This window comes from Rhinoraja longicauda, chromosome 12, assembly GCF_053455715.1.
Source record: "Rhinoraja longicauda isolate Sanriku21f chromosome 12, sRhiLon1.1, whole genome shotgun sequence".
Lineage (NCBI taxonomy): Eukaryota > Metazoa > Chordata > Chondrichthyes > Rajiformes > Arhynchobatidae > Rhinoraja > Rhinoraja longicauda.
The window spans coordinates 31,858,951-31,876,312 of record NC_135964.1 but is presented as its reverse complement, the minus strand read 5'-3'; the positions used below and the strand labels follow the sequence as shown (position 1 = coordinate 31,876,312).

The following is a 17,362-nucleotide window of genomic DNA, read 5'->3' as shown; positions in this document are numbered from 1 at the left end:
GTGTAAAAGCTTCAGAACCCGCTGGTTCTGGCTACAGCCAAAAGTCCTCAGCAGGAGCCTCTTGAGCCCCTCGTACTTCTCGGTTTGTGGAGGGTTGGTCAAGTACCGTCCCACCCGCGCGGCCACCTCGGGCTGTAGGCAGCTTACCAGCAGGTGGAACTTCTCCAGGTCCTCTTCCACCTTCTTGAGGTGGAACTGGGACGCTGCCTGCACGAACCACAGGTGCGGCTGATGGGCCCAGAACGGGGGTAGGTGAATGCCGCTCGTGCTCTGCTGCCCACTGTTCGCTCCTACCTGCGACATGCTCCTGTGATCTACGGATCACGTTCGGGGTCACCAATGTAGTGAGTCCGATAGCGATGGATGCTGCAAAGTACCCACTGAGCTAAAGCTCTAGACTACTACCTAACGTCTTACCTAAAAGGGTTCCAGCGCTAGACTACTCGAATCTACTGCGCTAACCCACCTCGTGACCTCGCTAGCCAATCCGAGGGTTCGACCATCCAACCAATCCCTATGTCCCTACACAGTACAATTAATTTTAAAAAGAGCATTGTATGGTAACGTCAGCTAATTTTTGTTTTGTCCAACTTCAGCATGCTCGGAACCTTACAGCTAAAAGGAAATCGAAATCACACGCATTTATAAATGCTGTTGTCATCTAAGCATGTCAAAGTTAAACAGTGTAACTTGCCGTTTTAAAAACCTAAAATGAAAATTATAATGACATTGTAGTTTGCAAGAAGTCTGTGGGCAAAATTCTAAAGTTACTCTTTACAATCCAATCAGCAGTTGGTCCAACATTTCTGCACAGACTGAAATTCCCTTTTTTTTAAATTTAGTAAACCTGGGAGAAACACAAGTTGATAAAAAATAAAACATCAAATTTCACATCGGGCAAACATTCCCTAGCTGGGGACAGCAAAGCAGCAAAATTATGTGCCCACTACTTTACTCCAACATTGAGCAAGTCTGACATGTGGGAGTCATTTAAAGACCAGCTGATCAAAGTTCAAGAACGGCATGTTCCAGTCAAAAGGAGGGATAAGGATGGCAAGGGAACCTTGGATGACGGAATCAAAAGCGTATGCAAGGTTTAATAAACAGAAATCAGGCTGGGTCTTTAAGGAATATAAAGCACATAAGAAAGAAATTCAAACAAATAGAGGGGTCAAAAGGGCCCATGAAATGTCTATGGCGAATTGGATTACAGATCCCAAGGTTTTTAATATCTATGTACTAAAACTCTTGTTTGTTCGCTTGTTCCTGAACTACAGCCAAAGCGGTACACGATAGAGCGCCAATTTTAGACCCACCTTACTCACCATCATCCCGTGGTCCTATGGCAGAGGTTTCATTGAAATCGGCATTATATTTTTACAGTTATTCATATTTTAAAACGCGCATGCGTAGTTGGGGCTCCGTTGATCTGGTAAGATGGCCGCCGCATCCGCTCATGCGCAGAACAAACGCATCTGCGCCTGCGCAGTTGGGACCTGTTGAGCAGGGCTCAGCCGCCCAGAGTCCAGCGGCTCAACAACAGTGGGAGAGCCGCTGCTGTCTACCACTGAACATACCCGCACTGGGACGGGACAGGACTCTTTCCCCCCCACCCACCCCCCGCTCCGCCACTGGAGGACGCCCGGGCCGGGAGGCGGGTTACTGCGGCAATCGCGGGTTGTTCCCGGGAGGGAGGGAGGTGAGGGGGAGGGAGAGAATGGAGGGTGGGGGAGGGAAGTGTTGGAGGAGGGGAGGGAGGGAACGGAGGGGGAGGAGGGGGGAGATAGGGAGGGGAGGTAGGGGGGAGTGAGGGGGGAGTAGGGGAGGAAGGGGGAAGCAGGGGAGGGACGCGGGTGTAGGGGAGTGAGGGGAGGGAGAGGAGGGGAGGGAGGGGGGAGGAGGGGAGTGGAGGGAGAAGGGAGGAGAGGGGAGTGGGGGGGGAGAGGGTAGTGGGGGAGGATGGAGTGGAGGAGAGGGTGCTGCACCAATGCAGGAGAGGCAATCCTAGGGAGGGGGAGAGGGAGGAGGGATGGAGGGAGAGTGGGGGGGGCTGGAGGAGGGCGGATGGAGGGGGAGGGTGGGGTGGGAGGGAGGGAGGGGGGTGGGAGGGAGGGTGGGGAGGGGGAGTGGGGAGGGGGGAAGGGATGGGGGTGGGAGAGGGAGAGGGGAGTGGGGAGGGGAGAGGGTAGTGGGGGAGGACGGAGTGGAGGAGGAGAGGGTGCTGCACCAATGCAGGAGAGGCAATCCTAGGGAGGAGGGGGTAGGGAGGGGAGAGGAAGGAGGGATGGAGGGAGAGTGGGGGAGGGGTTGGAGGAGGGCGGATGGAGGGGGAGGGTGGGGTGGGAGGTTGGGGAGGGGAATGGGGGGAGTGGGGAAGGGATGGGGGTGGGAGAGGGGGGAGGGAGGGAGGGGAGGAGAGGGGAGTGGGGGAGAGGGGAGGGGAGAGTGGGGGAGGAGGGAGTGGGGGAGGAGAGGTTGCTGCACCAATGCAGGAGTTGTTTGTGCCCAATGGGTCCACTTGGTCTAGTGTACACTAAAAAGACAATTGTAAAGAAGAAAAAGAAAGAACCACTCAAGAATTAAGGAGGGAAATTGTACTTGGTTAGATGTCAGCAAGGTATGAAATGAGAACTTGTATTCACCAAGGAGAAGGGCATGGAGGACAGTGAGATCAGTGTGGAGAATACTAATATGCAAGGGCAGTTTAAGATCAAGAAGGTGGTGGTGTTGGGGTTCTTGAAGAGCATTAAATTGGATATATCCCCAGGGTCTGGTGGAATATTAAGAGGGGCAAGAGAGATGATTTCATGTGGTTTGACGGAGATGTTTGTACCTTTGCTCACCATGGGTGAGGTCCCAGATGACTGAAGAGTAGCCAATGTTAACCCTTTGTTTAAGGGAAGTAGAGAGAATCCATGGTGGCCTGTAAGCCTCACGTAAGTGGTAGGGAAACTGTTAGAGAGGATTGTTCGTATAGGATTTACTCCCATTTGATACAGAATGAACTAATGAGGGATAGTCAGCATTGATTTGTACACGGCAAGTCATGTCTTACTAACATGATCGAGTTTTTTGACGAGGTGACAAAGATGATCAATAAGGGTAGGGTTGGGCAGTGGATGTTATCTGCATGGATTTTAGTAAGGCATTTGATAAAGTTCCCCCACCTGACTCCATCTGCCCATCACCAACCTACAGATGCGCCGATAGAAAGCATTTTATCGGGATGCATCACAGCATGGTTGGGGAACAACTCCATCCAAGACTGTTACAAATTGCAGAGCGTTGTGGATGCAGCCCAGCCCCTCATGCAAACCAACCTCACTTCCATTGACTCGAATTACACATCAAGGCCTCAGCAAGGCCACCGGCATAATCAAGGACCAGTCTCACTCCTATTTCTCCCCTCTCCCATCAGGCATGAGGTACAGAAGTTTGAAAACACATACCTCCATATTCATAGATAGTTTCTTCCAAGCTGTTATTGAGCAACTGAATCGTCCTCTAACCAACATGAGTGCAGTCATGACCTCTCTTCTTCCCCATTGTAGATTTTTGAATTATCTTTAATCGGATTTTATCTTGCATTAAATATTATACCCTTTATTCTGTATCTGTACACTGTGGACGACTTAAATGCAATCACGTATAGTCTTTTTGCTGACTGGATAGCAAGCTTTTCACTTTACCCTGGTGCACGTGACAATAATAATAAACCAAACTTTACCAAACTTTGCGGAAGGATGAGAGGATTGGGAAGATGTTACTGGTGATAAAATCATGTTGAAAGTAGCGGAAATGTTGGAGAACGATGTGTTGGATGCAGAGACTGGTGGGATGAAAGGCGAGAGCCAAAACTCTATCCTTGTTCTGTTTGGAGGAAGTGGGAGTGAGAGCAGAACTCTGGGACACATTGGATATACGAGTGAGAGATCCATCTATGATAGCAGGGGATAAACCACATTTACTAAAGAAAGAGGACATCTCGGATGTCCTAGAATGGAAAGTCTCATTTCGGGAGCAAAAATATTGAGTAGGGGATGGCATCTATGCAAGAGGCAGTGTGGGAGGAGGTATAGCATTAAAAAAATGTGGGAATCAATGGGTTTGTAGTTGATATCAGTCAATAGTCTGTCCCCTGTGATCAGAGATCAAGAAACCGTTGAGAGGTGTCGGAGATAGTCCAAGTGAATTTGAGGGCAGGGTGAAAGTTACTCAATGTTGATGACATCAACGAGTTCTGCAAGCGACAGCCCCAAATCTATACAGTCAGAAGGTAGTGGCCATGGCTACACCTTTAACTTGAAGAAAGTGAGAGGAGTTCACAATGTCTATGACAGCATTTCAAAACATAAAGTAGGTCTATAAAACAGGGATCCAATGGCAACATTTAGTGGCATGTATCCACCCCAAGTAATTCAACAGAACGTAGAACACTACAGCACAGGAATGGGCTAATGATGCCAAGGTAAACTGATCACATCTGCCAGTACATAACCCATATTCCCCTATTCCGTGCACTGCCATGCGCCTACCTGAAAGTGTGTTAAACGCCACTGTTATATCTGCCTGCATCACCATCCCTGGCAAAGTCTTCCAGGCCCCCACCATTCTCTGTGTAAAAGAAATTGCCCCACACATCTCCATTAAACTTCCCACTCTCTACTTATAGCTATGCCCTCTATTTTTCGGCATTTCCACCCTGGGAAAAAGATTCTATCTACCCTATCTATGCCTCTCATAATTTTATCTTTTTCAATCAAGTCTCCCCTCAACCTTTGATGTCCCAGAGAAAACAATCAGTCTATTCAATCTCTCTAAGTAGCTGAAACCCCCTAATCCAGGCAGCATTCTGGTAAACCTCCTCCACATTTTTCTTGTAGGGGGGCATCCATAACTGCACACAATACTCAAAATGCAGCCTAACATGTCCTATAGAGCTGCATCATGACTTCCTGACTCTGAATGAAAACAAGCATATGAAAACAAGCATATCATATGCTTTCTTTACCACCCTACCTAGTTGTGCTGCCACCTTCAATGAGCTGTAAACTTGGATCCCAAGATCCTCTGCACATTAATGCTGTAACCTCCCAAAATTTAACACCTAATAATTGCTCAAGTTATACTCCTAACATTTCTCCGCCCATTTCTGCAGCTAATCTACATCCCACTGTATCATCTGACAGCCTCCCTCAACATCTACAACTCCTCCAATTTTGGTGTTGCCAGAAAACATATTCAGCAACCCATCTGCATTTGCATCCAGGTCATTTATATATATATATATATATATATACATCACAAACAGCATATGTCCCAGCACAGGTCCCTGTGGACCTCCACTTGTCACAGACCTCTAGCCAGAATATCTGCCTTCCACCACAATCCTCTGTCTTTTATGAGTAAAACAGTTCTGAATCCATACGACCAAGGCATTGTGCATCCCGTAAAATTTAATCTTCTGGATCAGCCTACCGTGAGGGACCTGTAAAAAGCCTTACTAAAATGCTACAGGAACAAAATATGTATTTAACTGTTTAAAAATGGGAATAATCAGTCTAATTATACTTCATACCTTATGTAAGGAGGGAGGCACACTGGCACAGCAGTAGAGTTGCTGTCTTACAGCACTAGAGACGCAGGTTCGATCCTGACTACGGGTGCTGTCTGTAATGAGTTTGTACTTTCTCCCTGTGACCGCGTGGGTTTTCTCAGGGTGCTCCGGTTTCCACTCACGCTCCAAAGACGTCCAAGGTTGTAAGTTAATTGGCTTGTGTGAAATTGTAAATTATCCCTAGTGTGTGTGTTGGATAGTGTTCGTGTATGGAGTGGTCGCTGGTCGGCGCAGACTTGGCGGGCTGAAGGGCCCGTTTCCACGCTGTATTTCTAGTCTAAAGTAATGTCTAATGTTGAGAAGGCAGGTGATACAGGACACCTGAAATGCAGGTGAATTTGAAACCTTTAAGATTGTCTTGCCATTAACTTACTTCTTTCAAATGTTTATACCAAAAAGATGGACAGACAGAAGTTTAAAGAATTAAATCCCTGAGCCTAGCAGATGTGCAGCAGAAAACATAACTCACAATGTTTAAGGGAGAAGTCTGTGCGTTTACACTAGAACTGGAATAAGATGGAAACATGAGGCTTGAAGATTAAAGAGGTGGTGGAAATAATATAGATGCAGAGGGATAAAGCCATGATGGGATTTAAACACTGATTTTTAAAAGGGACAGTAAATGGATCTGGCAGGCAAGGCAGAGGAAAATCCCAAGAGGTGTATTCAGAGTGAAAGGGTGGCTAGTGAGGGAATAGGTATCCTTAAAGATGGTCGTCTTTGTGTGGAACCACAAAAGATGGGGAAAATATTAGATGAATATTTCTCATTAGTTTTTATTGAGATGATCGTGGAAGTTGAGGGATTTTGGCATACAATTTCTGATCACTTAGACCATATACAAATTATTAAGAGGAGGTGGTTTTGAAGTGCATTAAAGTTGATAAATCCCCAGGGCCTGATAAAGTGCATCCTCAGAAACTGTGGGAAGCCAAGGAAGAAATTGCAGGGGCATTGTACAGATATTTGCATCATCTTCAACCACAAGTGCAGTTCTGGAAGTCTGAAGGGTGATTAATATTGTACCATTATTTAAGAATAACAGCAAGTACCAGGCAGGGAATTACAAGCCGATGAGCCTGATGTCAGTGATGGGAAAGTTGTTGGAAGGGTTTTTGAGACAGGATCTACCAGCATTTGAATAGGCAGGGTCAACATGGCTTTGTGCATGGAAAATCATGTCTCACAAACCTGATAACAGTTTTTTGAAGAGATCACCAATCAGTTTGATGAGAGCAAGGCAGTGTAGGCTAGTAATATACACTTTAGTAAAGCCTCTGACAAGGTCCCACATGGAGGACTAGTCTGAAAGGTTAGATATCCGAGGTGAACTAGCCAATTGAATTCAAAATTGGCTTGGAGGAAGGAGTCAAAGGGTAATTTTGCACGTTTAAAAAAAATTTGATCTGTGACCAGAGAAGTGCTGCAGGAGTTGATGCCATGCCCACTGTTATTTGTCATCCACAGAATAACTAATGGTATTTAACTCTGACATATGTGAGGATATGCATTTTGGCATTTCAAACCAAAGCGGTACTTGCACAGAAAATGGTAGAGCCCTGGAGTGTTGCAGAACAGAGAGATCTGAGAGTATAGGTGCATGGTTTTCTGAAATTGGCAAATCAGGTGGACAGAGTGGTAAATAAGGTGTTTGGCAAGCATGCCTTCATTGGGAAAGGTATTGAGTACAACGATTCGACATCATGATGCAGTTGTATCAGTTGTTGGTGAGACCACACAGAGTAGTGTGTGCAATTCTGGTCGGCAAAGCATCTTATTAAGTTAAAAAGGGTCCAGAAGAAATTCACAAGGATGTTACTGGGACATGTGGGCAAGAGTTATAGGAAGAGGCTTGATAGGCTGGGACTTTATTCTTTGGAACGTAGGAGCTGAGGGGTGACCTTGTGTACAAGATCACAAGGGCCATGGTCAAAGTGAATGTTCGTAGTCTTTCTCCCCACCATGGAGGATTCTAAAACTAGAGGACATAGGGTAAAGATGAGAGGGGAGAGATTTAAGAAAAGACTCTGGGAAACTATCTTAGCGGGCGATTAGTATCTGGAACGAACTACCAGAGGAGGCTATAGAAGCAGATACAATTATGATTTTCCAAAGATATTTGGACAGATGTGTTTGGGGGGGACATGTGAGCAAATGAGCCTAGATCAGAATGCCAACTTGCTCGGGCCAAAGGGCCTTTTTCCATGTTACATGATTCTATGACTCTTGCTACTCCAATCTGAGATTCCTACCTACTTTTAAAAGACTGCTAGCACACTGGTGACAAAGAAAAACAAGGTAACATGCGGAAATAACTACCTTCCGGTGACTCTGACATCCATTATTTTAACATGATATCAAGACAACAAACACTCCCTCAATGTCAGCCAGATGAAGAAGCTAGTCATTGACTTCAGGAAACGGGATGAAGTACACGAATCAACATCAAGTTTCTAGCTGTAAATATAACCAACAATTTGTCCTGGACCAACCACATTGATGCTACAGCAAAGAAACCACACCCACAAACTGATGATTCTACCTGCTCAGAAGATTATGAAAATTCAGCAACGGTTCTTAACAATTTCTATAGATGCATCATCGAAAACATGCCATAGGGATGCAACACAAACGGGGATTGGTAACTGCTTTATCCAAGATTGCCAGAAATCGCAACTTGTTGGATGCAGCCAGTCTATTACACAAACCAACCTATCCCCCAAGTCTCCATCTACACTTCATGCTGCTCCAGGAAAGCAGCCAACATAATTAAGAATCACTTATACCACTATCATTCCCAATTCTCCCTTCTCTAATCAGGCAGAAGTACATACCACCAGATTCAAGCAACACAAAATTCTGCACTCTTGTTTATTTTCTCTTCTGCACTACCTGATGTACTCATGAACGATATGATTTGCCTGGATGATATGCAAAACAGTTTTTTCACTATCTAGTATACATGATAATAATAAACCAATTCCTGTTGCTTCAACATAATTAGATCCAAATCCTAGAACACCCTTAACAGCACTGTGGGAATTCCTTTAACAGAACTACAGCAGCTCAAAGATCACTACTACCTTCCCACTGTTGAAATTCCCACTGTGCTGTTGAGGATATTCCAGGATTTCGATGTAATTATGGTGAAGCACACCACTGCCTCTACTTCCTTAAAAGGCTTAGGAAATTTGGTATGTCCCCAATAACTCTCACCAACTCGCACCCTAAAAAGCATTTTATCAGAATGCATCGTAGCATGGTTTGGGAACAGTTCCATCCAAGGCCGCAAGAAATTGCAGAGAATTGTGGACACAGCCCAGACCATCACACAAACCAACCTCCCTTCCATTGACTCCATTTATACCTCACGATGCCTTAGCAAGGCCACCAGCGTAATCAAGGACAAGTACCATTCCAGAACCAGGGGCCTTAGTCTAAGAATAAAGGCAATTTAAAACTGAGGTGAGAAAAAACATTTTCACCCAGAGTTGTGAATTTGTGGAATTCTCTGCCACAGAAGGCACTGGAGGCTAATTCACTGGATGAATTTAAAAGAGAGTTAGATAGAGCTCTAGGGGCTAGCGGAATCAAGGGATATGGGTAGAAGGCAGGCACAGCTTACTGATTGTAGATGATCAGCCATGATCACAATGAATGGCGGTGCTGGCTCGAAGGGCCAAATGGCCTCCTCCTGCATCTATTTTCTATGTTTCTAAGTCACACACTGGCCACTTCTTCTTCTCCTCCCCTCTCCCATCGGACAAAAGGTATAGAAGTGCATACCTCCAGATCCAGGTACAGTTTCTTCCCAGCTGCTATCAGGCAACTGAACCAGCCTACCATAACTAGAAAGCAGAACTGGACTACTATTTACCTATTCTCTTCATGTATTTGTACACTGTGGATGGCTCGATTGTAATCACATATTGTCTTTCCATTGACTGGTTAGCACACAGCAAAATCTCTCCTGAGATGCTGCCTGACCTGCTGAGTTACTCCAGCATTTTGTGAAATAAATACCTTCGATTTGTACCAGCATCTGCAGTTATTTTATAACACCTTCAATGTACCTTGGTACACGTGACAATAAACTAAACTCAAACTCAACTAAACAAACTCAAATGCAATTGGATACGAGGCACTTAGAGATGCCAGTGACACAGATCCTGAACAATTAATTAAAATAAATCCTCAACTCAATCTGTCATTAAAATAGCTAATTTTTACAAATGGTAAGTGTTTACTAAAGCAGAATGAAAATTAACATAAGTAAATAATTAATTTACAAATCCCATGTACAAAGATTCAAAGTAGAAAACCTGTAAAAAGTAACATTAATCCATGTAAAAAGATTAACTTATCAAAATACCCTTTAACACTTGTCGACCAAAAATAGGCAGCACGCAATGGTGATACATACATTTATTATTTCCGACATATTATTTCTACGTCTACTTCAGTACATTTTTCACATCCAATTGCCAACACTTGTTCCAAGTCACTCCTTCCAAGTCCACCATATTCAATTATACATTGTTGCTTTTTCTAACAATGTATCTTGCCTTTCTAAGCCTGATAATCTCTGCATCTGCTCCCATCCTTAACAGCATGACTTTCATTCCATTTGGGCTGCTTCTTTAAACCAGTCTTTGGGCTACTTAACATAACTGCTTTTGTGAAGAGAAAACTGAGGGATTATCTTACTGGAACATACAAGACCTCAGGGTGCACAAAAGGGTAAATATTGAAATGTTTCCACTTATGGAAAAGTCTTGAATAAGGGAACATCGTTACAAGAGAAAGGTATGGTGCTTTAAAAAATGTTGCAGGAATTTCTTCTTGCAGAAGATGACAGATTGTTGGCATTCTCTACCCAGGAGAGTCTAGACCACTACTGATATTTAAAGAGATTATTTTTTTGAAAGATCAGGGAATCCAAGTTATGAGGTGCTGAAACAGAAAATCGAGATCTGGTGCAGATCAGTTTTAATCACATTGCCTGACAGGGTAGACTTGAGGGTCCGGGTGGCCTACTGTTACTGTGCTCATATTACTAACAATTGTGATCATAAGATGGTGGATGGAAATGATAAATGGTTGTAGATTATGTTTTGGGGGAACAGTGGAATGTGTAATTTTAAGTTTCCAACAAGATCAAATATGAAACTAACCTTATACATGTTCAATCTCAGCCTGATCAAGATAGAAATTGAATCATAATGTTATATTTAGATAGGCACATAGATGTACAGGGAATGAGGTATATGGATCATTTGCAGGCAGATGAGAACAGCATCATGTTTGGCACAGACACTGTGGACTTGTGTAGGAAGGAACTGCACATGCTGGTTTAAACCGAAGATAGACACAAAAATCTGGAGTATCTCTGCGGGTCACATAGCATTTCTGCAGAAAACGAATAAGTGGCTTTTCAGGTCAAGGCCCTTCATCAGATTGAAGAGGTCCGAAGAAGGGACTCAAGCCAAAACATCACCTATTCCCTTTCTCCAGAGATGCTGTATGACCAGCTGAGTTACTCCAGCTGTTTGTGTCCACCTGTGGACCTGTTTATGTGCTCTACTGTTCCTAGTATTGCTGAATGTGAGAATAGTTCTTGAGCATGGTTGAGAAAGTTATTAAGAGATTTACGTGTTTACCTGTAAACAATTCAATAAGATGGTTGAGCATAATTGTGCACACACACACTTGGACTTTATTGCTCAGAAATGACATGCATAAAGAATAGAGCAGGGCTGAAATCTTGTGTTGATTGAGCAAACATTTACCAAAACAGTGAGAAATGCTCAGTGAACTAAAATATATATGAGTAGGCCAAAACTCCAGCATAGCATCAAGGGAATGTTGCAGTCTTTGCCATGTTAATCTCATGTGGGCTGCCTGGTCAGAAAGCATAAAAAACAATAAGAGTATAGAAGTTGGGAAGTCATGTTGCAGTTGGATAAGACGTTGGCGAGACCACATTTAGAATATTGTGTTCAGTTCTGGGCACCATGTTATAGGAAAGATATTGTCAAGCTTGAAAGGGTTCAGAAAAGATTTATGAGGACGTTGCCAGTACTAGAGGTTGTGAGTTATAGGGAGAGGTTGAGTAGGCTGGGTCTCTGTTCCTTGGAGCGCAGGAGGATGAAGGGTGAACTTATAGAGGTGTATAAAATCATGAGGAATAGAGTGGGTAGATGCAGAGTCGTTTGCCCAGCGTAGGGGAATCGATAACCTCAGAACATAGGTTCAAGGTGAAGGGGTAAAGATCTAATAGGAATCCGAGGGGTAACCTTTTCACACAAAGGATGGTGGATGTATGGAACAAGTGGCCAGAGATGGTAGTAGAGGTTGGGACTATCCCATCGTTTAAGAAACAGTTGGACAGGTACATGGATAGGACAGGTTTGAAGGGATATGGACCAAGCGCAGGCAAGTGGGACTAGTGTTTCCACACTGTATCAACCTATGACTCTATCCTATACCAATATTTTAAAATACTGGAATACTCTCCAGTATCTTAGGGAATATATGCTGTTCATCCAATATAATGAAAACAAATTATTTGGTTATTTTCACATTTCTACTTGGTGTACGAGTGAAAACTGACAGCCACGTTTTCTTGGTACCTCAACAGCTGTAAAATATTTTAAGACATCCTGACAAACGCTAAATAAATCTTTCTTTCCACAAAGAAAACTAAACATTTAGAAGACTGACGTTGACGAGTGCCATATTAGACCATACATTTAACTATCTGATTAGCACTTTTTTAAGCACTTAATTAAACTCATTGCATGTACTGGAGAGAAGACCAGGTGGAGATTTCAAAGCAATTCACACTTTTGTGGTTAGTGGTGGACAGACCAGTGCATCTCAAAGATACAGTAGTAAACAGTTCGCAAGGAGCGACCCAAACGTGGGGAAATTTGATGGAAGGCGACGGTGCAAGGTCACCCCTTTCACACCTCTTGGCACATTTTGTAAACAAAAACTAATGGACTTGTATAATGCTCCAAAATAAACAAAAAATAAACTGTACCGTGTAGAGCTGTATAAACAGATAAAGATGCAAAATGTTGGATCAACGGTTCTTTTTCAATTTTGCAATGATTTAATTGTGTTTTAAGTGCTTTATAACAGCCCTGGTAACATAAAGGCTGAAAATACATACACCCTCTAAACAAAAAAAATAATAGGGACAGTATAGCGTTGTGTGAGTTGGTGACAGCACCAAAGCGAGCTGGAAACCAATCAATAGCGGTCGCCGCAATCACGCCGAGCCGCTCCAGCCAGGACGTCCACACAAAGCGGCGAGTCAGCCACAGCGACACGGTCGCTGACATAAAAGCTATTTGTTGGTGGCGACTAAGCCCCAGGTTCCTGCTTTGCCGCTCAGGCCACCGATACCAGCACCTGGATCGGGGTCTACTCCCGCTCTCACCTGGCAGGAGAGCTGCTTTCTTCAGAGTCAGACACGGCGACTTTCTTCGAGTGCTTGGGATGCATTTCGCGAGCTCAAGGGGCAGCGACCGCAGGCTCGAGACCGGCGCTTTCAAACGTTTGAAAGTAACCACCGTTCTCCCAAACCGATGAAGCTTCCAAACCGCGCCAAACGCTCGCCGCTTCCGGCTCGTGCCCTGCCGTCGCTGGCTGCGTTTTCTTTACGTCACTTCCTTAGCATCGCCGGTGGCTGTGGAAGCTTGTGCAGGAAACAACTGCACCGAAGATAGACACAAAAAGCTGGGGTAACTCTGGGTCAGGAAGCATCTCTGGAGAGAAGGAATGGGTGATGTTTCGGATCGAGACCCTCCTTCAGACTGAGAGTCTAGAGATATGAAAGGGTAAGGTGTGAAAACGACAGATAAAAGCAGGCGAATGATAAGGAAATGCAGAATGGTTCATTGTGAGCCAATGCCAGGGGGAAGGTGACAAGGAGGCAAACTGTAAAATTAATCAGATGGACAGTGAAACTAGCCGGAGAACTAGGGTGGGGGAAGGACGGAGAGGGAAGTTTAAAGTTTGAGAAATCAATATTCATATTCGCTGCTGTGGAAGGTTTCATGGTTTCTTTCACTGGAAGGAAGATCCGAACATTTGGTATAAACCAGTTTTTTTCCGTGCTGAATATTGCTATGATGAAATAGGTGCGGTTCACAATGTCTCATCGATTGAGTATGACTCGGGAAGTCTTTTGCAGCTTTATTTTAGTTTGGTTAGATGAAGATCCCATTTGGAGCATTGGGTGCAGTTCTGTTTGCTCCGTTACAAGAAGGGCGTGGAGGTTTTGGTGAGGGTCCAGATTTACGAGAGGCATGAATAGGGGTAGATGGTCAGAACCTTTTCTCCCAGGGTGCAAATGTCAAAGACTAGAGAGCATAGTTTTAAGGTGAGAGGGCAAAATTTAAATGTGTAGGGCAAGTTTTGTTTTACGCAGTCAGGTGGATGCCTGGCACACACTGTGGGTGGAGGCTGATATGACAATGGCATTTAAGAGGCTTTTAGATAGGCACATGGTTATACAGCAAATAGTGGGACATAGATTAAGTGCAGGCAGAGATGATTAGTTTAACTTGGCATCGTATTCAGCACCGATATTGAGGTACTGTTGGCCCCGACGAGGGAGTTCGATCGCCAGTTGCGAATGGTTCGACTTCCCCCACCGCGGAAGAAAAAAAAAGATAATACTTTATTGCCTTCCATCAGTGGGGAATGTGGAGGAGACGCTGTGATGGAAGTTTATGTCAATGTTTATGTAGTCGTGTGTCTTGTTGCTTTTTTGTTATTACTGTATGGCAAACCAGATTCCTCGTATGTCGCAAAACATACTTGGCTAATAAATTACAATTACGATTATGATTAAAAGCCTGTTTCTGCGTTGTACTGTTGTGCGTACTATGTCAAACTGCATCAACACCCCTTTCATATATTATCCACATGTCCCTTGGAACCCTTAATATTCAGAAATCGACTTGAATGAAGTAAATAACTGAACCTCCACAGTACTCTGGCATAGAGAATTCCAAAGATTCACCATTATGAGAGCAAATATCTTTTCATCTCAGTCCTCAAAGGCATTTTCTGTGACTCTGATTCGTGGGTGGAGATACCTTAGTGGAAACAACTTCCTTGCAATACATAACATTGATCATTTTAAGAATTGTGTTTTGTGAGATCTCATTCTTCTAATCTCTAAATAACTTGGCCTTGTCTAATCTCCTAAAGTGGCAAATTTACCATCCCAGGAATATGGTAGCTTTGCCACATTAGGAGACCTACCTAATTAGACCTATGTTAGTCAGGTCTCCTAATGTGGCAAACCTACCAAATTAGTAAGTTAATATAGTAGGTTTGCCACAGGAGGAGACACACTTCCCATGAATTAGGTGAATTTGTCCAGTGAGTTTTCCTCAAACTATTGGCAAATAGATAGATTTTTGGGCAAGGAGAGTAAAACTACTGCATTCTCACCAAGGTCCTATTATAATCGCAAAAAGACACGTGTACTCCTGTTCTAAAATTTGCTAATTAATCCTACATATCATTCACCTTCCTAAATCACCTGTCTTTCAGGGATGTGTATAAGTTCACCCATGTCCCTTTGAATATCAGCGCTGTCCTACATCCAGTCCTATTAATCAATCAATTTGGCATTTAAAAATGATTATGTTTTTAATGTCCTGAAGTAGATGTACATTTTTCCACATTAAACTGCATAAGCTATGTTCTCATCCAGTTACTCAGCTTATCTATATTTTCCAGGACGTATCTTCACATCCTACTACCTACTTGCAAAGTTGTCTAGTTTGGTATCATCAGCAATCTTTAAAATATGACATTTGTCCCGTAGTCAGTCTGCCACCCGAGTAGGATTAGTTTATTCCCACACTTTGCTCCATTAATCAATTCTCAGTATATATCAGTACATTAGTCCAAACTCCAACTTCGTTAACCAACCTCGTGTGGGACCGATCAAAACCTAAAATGCAGTTTATTTTGTGATGCCCTCTTATCTATTCTACTGGTCACATTCTCAAACAACTCCAGTCAAACATTTTAAAACACCTCCGCTCAGTCCATCTTAACCAACCCGATCTCCTGGTGGCTCAGCACTTCAACTCCCCCTCCCAATCTGACCTGGGCCTCCTACATTGTCGGAGTGAGGACAAATTTGAGGAACAGCACCTCATATTTTCCTTGGGTAGCTTACACCCCAGCAGTATGAATATTGACTTCTCTAACTTCAGATAATCCTTGCTTTCCTTCTCTATCCCTTCCCCTTCCCAGTTTTCCCCACTAGTCTTCCTGTCTCTGACTACATCCTATCTTCGTCCCGGCCCCTTCCCTGACATCAGTCTGAAGAAGTGTCTCGGCCCGAAACGTCACCCATTCCTTCTCTCCAGAGATGCTGCCTGATCCGCTGAGTTACTCCAGGATGTTGTGTCCAGTCAAACATGATTTTGTTCCCATAAATCCATGCCGACTCAATTCTATTATTTATTTGAAAATGTTCTGTTGTTATATCATTATGTTTCCGGCATTTTCCCTGCTGGTAACATTAGTTAGGCTAATGGGTCAGTATTCCCCATTTTCTCTCTCATCCCGTTCTTTTAAAAAGGTGGGGTTACATTTGCATCTTCAATCCATAGAAACAATTTCAGATTCTGCTGAATGTTTTGAAAATTATAATCATTTGCTAACTTTATAGCCACTTATATAACTTGATAGTTCCAGTACAGCCCATTGGGTTCTTAGAATTTACCAACCTTAGTTTTATCAACCTCTAGTAATTCTGTTTAAATACTTATTTTCTTCAGTTGCCTATTCTTGCTGAATTCTTGTTTCTCTGGTATTTCTGGCAGATTTAGTGTCAAGTCATGTTTATTTGTCACATACATATACAAGATGTGCAGTGAAATGAAAGTGGTAACGCCTGCGGATTGTGCTAAACTACAAAACAGAATTTAAAAAAAAAATTAACACAAAAAATAAATGAATACAGTAAATTAAATTAGTCCCTGGTGATATGAGAGTTAACGGTCCTGATGGCCTGTGGGAAGAAACTCCGTCTCATCCTCTGTTTTCACAGCGTGACAGCGGAGGCGTTTGCCTGACCGTAGCAGCTGGAACAGTCCGATGCTGGGGTGGTAGGGGTCCCCCATAGTTTTGCTGGCTCTGGATCTGCACCTCCTGATGTATAGGTCCTGCAGGGGGGCAAGTGTAGTTAACCATACATGCCGAACGTACTACTCTCCGCAGGGCCTTCCTGTCCTGGGCAGAGCTGTTCCCAAACCAGATTGTGATGTTCCCGGACAAGATGCTTTCTACAGCCCCAAAGTGGAAGCACTGAAGGACCCTCAGAGAGACTCTAAATCTCAACTGTCTAAGGTGGTAAAGGCACTGCCTTGCCTTCCCCCCCATTATGGCAATGTGCGTTGTCCATGTCAGATCCTCTGTGATGTGGACTCCCAGATATTTAAAGCTGCTCACCCTATACACAGTAATCCCATTTAACTCCAGTGGCATATACATCCTTGGATGTTGAGCCCTTCTAAAGTCCACAATCAGCTCCTTAGTTTTTGTGACATTCAAGAGGAGGCTGTTGTCCTGACACCAGAGTGCCAGATCTGCCACCTCCTCCCGGTAGGCCTTCTCATCGTTATCGGAGATCAGGCCCACCACCACAGTGTCATCTGCAAACTTGATGATGGAGTTGGAGCTGAACCTGGCCACAGTCATGTG

General features: G+C 43.9%; 1 protein-coding gene across 1 annotated transcript in view; it reads right to left on the bottom strand.

The window, feature by feature from the left end:
- rb1 (retinoblastoma 1) overlaps positions 1-13,383 on the bottom strand; it is a 165,656-nt gene extending 152,273 nt beyond the window's left edge. Inside the window, exon 1 of the mRNA XM_078409411.1 lies at positions 13,065-13,383. Coding sequence (XP_078265537.1) covers positions 13,065-13,129 — 65 coding nt within the window. The 5' untranslated portion in view covers positions 13,130-13,383. The remainder of the gene's footprint in view (positions 1-13,064) is intronic.
- Between the last annotated feature and the right edge of the window lie 3,979 nt (positions 13,384-17,362).